This window comes from Phoenix dactylifera, chromosome 1, assembly GCF_051530095.1.
Source record: "Phoenix dactylifera cultivar Ajwa chromosome 1, Ajwa_hap1_PhDact_Kaust_v1.1, whole genome shotgun sequence".
In the NCBI taxonomy this organism is placed as follows: domain Eukaryota; kingdom Viridiplantae; phylum Streptophyta; class Magnoliopsida; order Arecales; family Arecaceae; genus Phoenix; species Phoenix dactylifera.
In genome coordinates, this window is record NC_143190.1 from 2024724 (window position 1) to 2033595 (window position 8872).

Sequence of the window (8872 nt, forward strand, 5' to 3'; positions counted from 1 at the left end):
GGACGGCGCGGGCGACGGCGCAACCCTCGGTGGGGCCCTTCGGTGTTTACCGGCTGAGCCGGGAACCAGCTTGGTGCCCGATGTCTCATGATGGGAAGTACATGCTTTCGATCGTTGGAGCTGAATTAAAGAGGGAGTGGGAAAGGATGCATGAGAGCCAATCGGACTCGCCGTCGACGTCGACCTCAGCAGAGGATGGGGTGAAGTGGGTGGACAAATGGGTGGAGATGGGGGGGGGGGGGGGGGGGGGGGGGGGGGGGGGTTGGGGAGGTGAAAAGGTTTCCAATTAATTTATACTTTATCATGAAATAGAATGGCCTCCTCCTTATGTTTGCATGGGTCCCATGGTATCATTAACACCATCAAACTTATAGTGAACTGCAACTTTATATTTTAATATGCATAGGGCGAGTCAATGGGGAGATTGCAATTGTGTGTCCTGGGGCAGGACATGATGTTGCGTAATTTTTTGCGAGTCGAGTAGGGTTTACTGATAGCTTGTTAATATGTGTTATGGCCCCTCTTTGGCCTTTCAACTCCTTCGTAATAATTTTTTTATTTTTATTAAAATAAATATTTTATACATGATACACTCAATAAAATGCCACTAAGCCGCTCCGTTGGCCTGAAGGATGTTCTTTGAAAGCTATATTTAGAGAGGGACTGGGTGGGAAAAAGGATTTTTTACATGAATAACTTCCTAAATATTGAATTTTGCATGAATACCCTTTTAAAATTGATATTTGCATATATACTCTCGTAAAATACTTATTGTGCTATTCTACCTTTTTATTTTTATTTTTGCATATGTACCCATGCGACGTTAAAAAATTAACGGTTTCAAATTAAAATGACTAGAATACCCTTAATGAATAGACATGCAAATAAATCGTGATCTCGATAGTAACAGAAGAATACAAGGACAATAGCATAATTTTAAAATTTTATTTTATTTTTAATTAATATAAATATGATTTTTCTTAACACTGTTAGAACGACCATTATATTGGGGCATTTGTACAATAATAAAGTTTTATGAGGGTATACATACAAATATCAATTTTGGAAGGATATTCATACAAAATTTGATATTTAGAAGGGAAAAATATAGTGTGATGGGCATGTGGAGGATGCTTCTGTGCTATGTTCGCTTCTTGGTTTAATAATAGGTCAATGGAAATGTTTAATAACTTATTAAACATACAGGAGACTGGATATCTCTATGTAGTTCTTGGATCCTCTCTCATAACCCAATTATGCAATCATGACTAATTACGAGTTTTAGGAGTAATCTCGGAGTCCAATTATGCAATAATCATGGCTATTTATGTATTGTGTGATGATATTATGATGAAGCAAGGCCCGTGCATCATCTCGACCATCCTGTGATGCATAGATGTCCATTGTAATTGGACTCTCCTGTTCACTCATTCTGTATAATCTAGGTGCTCCTCTATCTACATACATTGATTTATCCATTGATCAAACATGTAGGACTAGCCACATAAAAGGCTCAAAATGTGCCATTCATCTAGCACATTCAAAAGCATGCATGTTAGCACATAAATCCACACAATCAAGTGATCATACTGGGAATCTAGTAATCCTTAAACATTAAATGTTATTTGAATTTTGGGGTCTAAAACACATATATGGTCATTCAAAATGTTGTTGTTTCAGTCTTGCATGAGAATTGGAAGATTAAGTATTTAATACATTGCTAATAATAACCTTTTAAGCCTCTGAATAGTGTGTGGTAGATGCAACATGTGATCAAAAATAATTAAATGCATTACAAAGATCCGTGTTATAATGAATATTTATGTTTTATTTTAATTCATGGTTTATAAATTAATAAATAGTATTAGTTTTTCTTTCATTTAACTAAATTAATGAATTTTTTATTTATGAGAGGTGGGGTAGCACCATTTATCATGGCAATGGTGGGGCATGTGGCATATAAGAGCGAGAAGTGTCCAAAATGAGAAATAGCATCAATTTTAGCAATTAATTAAAGCCACTTATAAATACTAGATTGTAATCCGGGCTAAGAGAACCTCCCAGCATCCAACTTATCAATGAATTCTATTTTATCCATACTTTAGCCTTTCTTTATCATGCACTTTACCTGTGGTTCTACCTTAAGAGCAGTATTAATATAGTTTTTTTTCCTATGATAGCCCAAGCTACAACCTATCCCAATCCGTCTTCCTATAACAGTGGTATGAACATGGAAAAAGTTCTTGAAGGTCAAAGTACTTAATCCCATGTTGTTCTCATATCATTCCTTTGATTATCCTCTTTCCAATTGCTTGAACGTTAGTGGCACGTCTGTGCACCTATCTACCTCTTGTCCTGAGATCCGTCACCTCCTCTTGTCATGAGACCTGTCACCCTTTCCGTCAGCCAACAAGTTCTTTAGTACACTCGAGAGAGATGGAAAGGGCAAACAACTACCATGAAAGCTTTTTGCATTTGCAGACTTATGCTATTATTAGCAGGTTATTGTATAACTAAAAACTTCATAAGTTACACCCTATTGTTCACCATGTTTAGCTCCGTTGGAGGAAGAGAAATGCAATTGTATTCTTGAAGACATTTGAAGATGTTACACATAAAGCTCAAAAGGCCTTCATCTACTATTGCAAGTGGGAACTACTGCTGATTAGAAAGAGAAAGGAGGGATATTATTGCATTAAATACAATATCAATAGCCTCTTATATATTTGCATAGGTAACCGGCTTGAGGACTTGAAAGAATATGTGTAGACTCCCAACTAATCGGTCAAAATTTGAGTGACAAATCTTACTAATCAATGGGTCTCAGTTTCACCCACCCTCTATCATGCTAGCTTTTTTTTTGTTATTATAACCTTGATGTATTCTACTTTTGTAATTTAGAGGCTCGCATGTATTTTGTTCTGTTCGCATGTCACTATAGCCGAGAATGTCTCTTGTAATCCTTATCCTACTCTTTATGTTCAACTATCATTCGAGGATGGTAACGGGATTTAGAGAGAAAAAGGAGCATATATTTGAAAAGGAGGTAGTGGGAGTGGGTGGGGCTCGAAATCAGATTAGATAGGGAAGATGGATGGAGTGGAGGGACAACGATGAGGTTTAGAGAGGAGAAAGAGGTGTTGGAAGAAGAGGTGATAAGAGTGGGTGGAGTTTGGGACTTATGTTAGATAGAAAGGAGAGATGAGGAGGAAGATGGGATTTAAAAAAGAGGATGTGTTGGAAGAGGAGGAAGTGGTGAAAATGGATGGAGCTTAGGTGGGATCAGGTTAGATAGAAAAAAGGGATGAGAAGGGGAAAAGAAAGGACATTTTTTGATAAATAAGCCATTTCGGTGAGGATAAAATTATGCTTTATAATGAGATCTTAATGGCGTTGGATGCCAACGAGTCTTGGGATCACATTGAACCACTTAGCTAACTTCAATGACTATTTTAAAATTTTTTAAACTCAAGAGATGTTAAGTGAAACTGATCTTAAGTTGAGGGAGTGCCTAAATATTTTTTTCTTTTAAATAATAAATAAATTGATAATTTGGAATATACTCATATTTGATGCTCTTATTTTTCTTTGTTGGAAATAATACTTCAAACGATTTGAAATTTCTACAATATTAGAATAAATAAAAAAAATAAAGTAATGTCAAAGAAATAAATCTTGTTTAGGCATGCTATGGAAGGTGCTTTTTTAAAATAGAATTTGTCATCGCTCATGTGCATACAACTTAATGGCATCTACCCTAAAAATACAACAAGCCACCAGAGTCTCCTAATAAGCACTCAAATCGGATCCTCATAATACTAGAAGCTTTTGGCCTAATGCAATTCAATACCCGAAAAAAAAAAAGAAGTGAAGATGACTTAAAAAAGAACTCTGTGGGAAGACACTATATATACCTAATCAAATAATGTCCAATACGTGTACATGCTTATTGCACTCACACATATCAAATCTCACCAAAGGTGGTAATCTACTCTCATTTTCCTACTTTAAGACATCGTGTTGTGTGGAATCAAGTAATCCATACCCTATTTAAAGTGTGATAGTATATGAGTTATACTCTACAGCTAATAGATATGTCCCTTGGGCATATTCCATCCCTTTAATGAAAGAATGCATCTCTTAAATTTAACTATTAATTCGAGAGATGTATGTTCTAGGTTTAAATCAAGATATGTGTCTCTTGGATTGATTACTCGAGAGATGTCTCATGCATACATTCTAGAATCGAACTCCCTCCCTCTTATCCAAGTGGCAAGAGATGATTATACTGGAGCTTGATGGTTGCTCAATAGTATTTTGTTGTTGAGAAATACAATCTAAACTCAATTAGTTATCATTCCAAAGTTTAAAGCATCCTTGTTGGTTAGAGAAAATAAAACAATGCAACCATTATGTACCCTTGAAGAAAAAGAAATCATTAAATGGATAGTGCCTAATTAAAATGTGCATCAGGTTTTAATTTCACATACATTATATGTGCACGTTACTAGTATATGTATATAGAAGATTACTATTGGTTGTGCAGCCTAGATCCACATACAACAAATTGGAGGTAGCTGGTTTTAATTAGTAATATAATACTTTACCCAAATTGTTGTATCCAAGTTATAGAATTTTACGCCCCACACGATCTAGAATAATTTCTCTCCTCCATCTTCTTAACACAAATCTGGCCTCATCACTTTCATTAAGTAAATGAAAGTACAAAACCCATAGCAATAGGGATGAATAAAGTGAAAAGAAGATAAAAAAGTAACAAAGGTTACCATTATAAAAATAGTATAGGCGAAAAAGCCTCCAACGGAGGAAAAGAAGCAAATCTAATCCAATCCCTCAACAAGAAGATTACATCTTTCACTGCGTTCACAGTCCATCCTACTTTGTTCCGGAATGATTTTTTATTTTAGTGAATCCAAATATTTTAACATATTGTCCCCGCTACACTTATTCAAATCACATTATTCTATTCTTCATTTAGTTGCACTACCAAAATCAAATTAATTAAAAGCAACACTTTATCATTCACTGAAGCCTTCCGACGAGATACAACTTGGTGCAAAGTGAGGTAATCTTTATCAAGTTTTTCTGCTAACATCCACCTGAATCTAAACCCTCTTTTTCATGGGAACTTCATTTGAATCTTAAAAGGTTCTTTTAAAATTGACCATTTGTTCCTCCGTTAGAGGTTGCAGGGATGAATAGCCCGAAAATAAAAGAAAAGGAAATAAATTGTACACGGCCCGGCCCACTTTATATAGTTAGTGGGTTTGCTTAGCGCTTTAAAAAATAGAAGGCTCCGTCGGCAAGCGTTAACCCTTGGATCGGTTTTGCCCCCACTCTAGCCCCCATCAGACACCAGGCTATGTCCTCCTCCTCCTCTCCTCCCTCCCCCTCCGAGGCCAAAATCCTGTCTCCGACCACCGATCTCTCCTCTGCTCCTGCCCCTGCCCCTTTCTCCGGCGATTCCGGCCGGCCGAATTCCTCCGCCAGGGCGGCGGCAAAGGGTGGAGATGTGGAGAAGAACGGAGGAGAAGGAGAGGCGGGCGAGGGCGGAGAAGAGGAAGAGGAGGAGGAGGAGGAGGCGGAGTGCGGGTTCTGCTTGTTCATGAAGGGAGGAGGTTGCAAAGATGCGTTCATCGCGTGGGAGAAGTGCATGGAGGACGCCGACAAGACCGGCGAGGACGCCGTCGACAAGTGCTTCGAGGTCACCACCCTCCTAAAGAAGTGCATGGACGCCCACGCCGACTATTACGCTCCCATCCTCGTGGCCGAGCAGGCCGCCGCCGCCGCCGCCGCCGCCGATTCCACCGCCGACCCTGATCCTGAGAAATAGAAGGTCATTGGCCTGCCCTTCATTTTTGTAGTTTTTTAATATCATACATCCTTTAACATTGGATTCTTGGATCGTCGATCCCGAGCTCAGAGTTTGTCATTTTGAGAATTTTTGGAATAATTTGATGTTGAGGTAGCTTTGGTGTGGGATTACATGCAAGGTCTCTTCTTCATATGTCAACTTTAAAAAAAAAATTGACGTGATACACAAATTTTGGTTCCAGGTCGAGCATTTCTGCTTCGATTCTTGATCTTGGCTAAGTTTGACCTGGGGTGTAATGATCTGAAGCGTTTTAATGCCATGGAGTTCTGGTTCTGTTTATGGTCTTTATTTTGTTTCATTGTTCTTTTGCACCAATTGTAGTTTAGATGCCATATGATGAAATTATGTGTTGGATTAGATGCGTGATTTATGCTACTGACCTAAAATATTGGGCATTCGGATTGGTAGCGTTCACTTCTTTCTTTAAAAAGGGGGGAGAACATATCCTGGTGCTCTTATGGATATAAATTATTGAATGGAATTCTAGTTGACAAAAAGAGCAGTGTAATATGGTTTGTGATATCATAAAGAGTGGAATAAACAAATCTGTAGAATTTTATGGCATTCTTGACTTAGATTAATTCCAATTGTGAGAGTGATATGATATGTATCTTTCTAATATCTGGTTGTGAAAAAGTTCAATGTGAGCATTTGATTTGTCATTATCATTTTTGTTATTTTTTGATAAAAATATGATGTTTATCAACATTTCTCTTTGTTGGTTGTGTTATGAATCGTATCATCTCAATAGACTGATCCAACAGGATTTTGATCTTTCTTTTTTTCTTTGGTGGATGCCTATGATTAGACCTGCTCAACGGTCCGAGTCTGGTTAAGGCCGGGCTCAGCCTAAGGTACCCTTTAATTTTTTCAGGCCTGGATTTGGTTCGGCTTGGCCCTCAGGCTTACTTTCTGGGCCCGAGCTTGCTACTTATTGGGCTTCGGGCTTTTGGGTCGGGCATGGACTTTGCCCAAAAATCTCTCTTTCAAAAACAAAAAGTACTCAAGGAAGAGGGAATGGTGGGAGGAGGAGGAGGAGGAGGAGGAGGAGGAGGAGGTGGTGGTGGTGGTGGTGGGATAGGGGGCAGCAGGGGTGGCCAAACAGGTTGGGGGAGGAGGGGGAGAGGGAGGTGGCTAGATGGGTAGGGAGGAGGAGGGGAGGGGGAGGTGGGACACATGGGGAGGCGGAGGAGGAGGAGGGGAGGGGGAGGTGGGGGGAGAGAGACTGGCATGAGATAAAGAAGAAAATAAATAAATATATTTATATTTATATTTATATTTATATTTATATTATATTATATTATATTATATTATATGTTATATATATTATATATATTATAACACTGGATCAATGTAAATCGAGCCTAAACAGTTTATTGGGCGGGCTTGAATTTTAGGCCAGCCTAGTTCTTTGGGCTTAAAAATTAGGTCCAGATTTATCCTAGACAGTTCGAACTCGGGCGAGCCAGATGAGCCGCCTGGTTTTTGAGCAGGTCTAGCTACGACTCATTCTGGTTTTTAGTCCTAATTCATTTTGTTATCTATCCAAAAAATGTCTTAGTTCTGTTGTGAGTCCCCCCGTCCTTCTGGCTTGATAAACAGTAATGTATGGTAGAATCTTTCTATATTTCCATTAAGCTTCTTAGTTTGTACATAAGAATGTTATAGTCTAGCATGCCATGATGATCATTATTTTTTGTTTAAAAAAAAAAGGTTCAGTGATATCTGTCACTGTATCAACAATGAGAACTCTCATCTTCAATGTGCGCTATGGGCTGATATCAGAAAAATCACAAACAATCTTGCTCTTCAACCCTCTCATTTGCAGTAACCAAACCTGGATCCATTATCAGACTTAGCATAGGCGCCTAACATCACCTGACGCGACAACGTGATTTGCTACGAGCAATATTTATTTGTAGTATGTCATAAAGTCAAGCATGTAATTGTATAATGTTGTCCAGGAACATATAATAATTGGAACTTTATGAAGATAAAATAATTTAGATATATTTATTCTTTTAAATTTTTCAATGATCTAATAAGTTATGCTATATAAGAATAATTGATTGTTTAAAACGGTTTGAAGGTTTAGAAGGCAAAGTACTTTACCCTGGTTGCTGTGTGCCAAGTATAAATCCTAGCATTATTTGTTGTTGATCATGAGCTACAACACCAGATCATCAAATCAGGAAAGGTCAGTTACAAAACACTTAACTTGAAAGAAAACAACTCAAAAGAGTCTTCCCATTCAAGCACTACTTGTAGCTACCTATCCCGACAACTACTAAACTTTGACTTTTTATTGGTAACATTTTCTTTCTTTCATAAGCTACAGCCTACCATAAATGCTTCATAAAATATTGTTTTGTGCAGATAGCTTTCAAATTTGGTATTTGAAAATTTTCTATCAACTATGGTGATAAATCTTTCTTTCAGTTTGAGATTCTCAATCTCAATGCCAACTACTTGCTTGAGCAATCTCATTTGGCACCAAGGCCTCTATGAACCCGATCAACTGAAGTTCAAAGACTAGAAACCAGAATTCTGCAATATAAGATATTTGATGGAAAAATGACCTAATTTTATTAAATCAAGCCCACTCTCTCTATATCTGTTAAAATGATAAAGGCTATGGAGCATCTGTGGCCTGGAACTGACTTGTCATTATATGCTTGTTATAGGAAAAAAACAAATAACGTGATTGGAAAGCAAGAACAGCAGTCACTTAAAGTAATTCTAAATTATTTTATCGAATTTAGTAGTTATTTCTATCCATGTTAAGCCTTTAAGAAAAATGATTTGATTTTTTTAAGGTAGTGTAGTGATTTTAGCCTATGCCTTTTATTACTGTTGGTTCAGAAGACCTAAAGGCTAAAACCATTAGTGTAGCTGCGCACTGACTTTTTTTCAGTCAGCTGAAGTAACCCCACTCCTAGGAAGGATAGGAGATAATGATCTACAGAACTCTGAGCT

At 37.8% G+C, this 8872-nt stretch overlaps 1 protein-coding gene across 1 annotated transcript; it reads left to right on the plus strand.

The window, feature by feature from the left end:
* Nucleotides 1-5314: 5314 nt before the first annotated feature.
* LOC103705723 (uncharacterized) lies at nt 5315-6184 on the plus strand. The gene is made up of 2 exons (XM_008789553.5): nt 5315-5857; nt 6078-6184. Exon 1 carries the CDS (start codon nt 5384-5386, stop codon nt 5852-5854), a length of 471 nt encoding a protein of 156 aa, XP_008787775.2. The 5' UTR covers nt 5315-5383; the 3' UTR covers nt 5855-5857; nt 6078-6184.
* Nucleotides 6185-8872: the final 2688 nt, after the last annotated feature.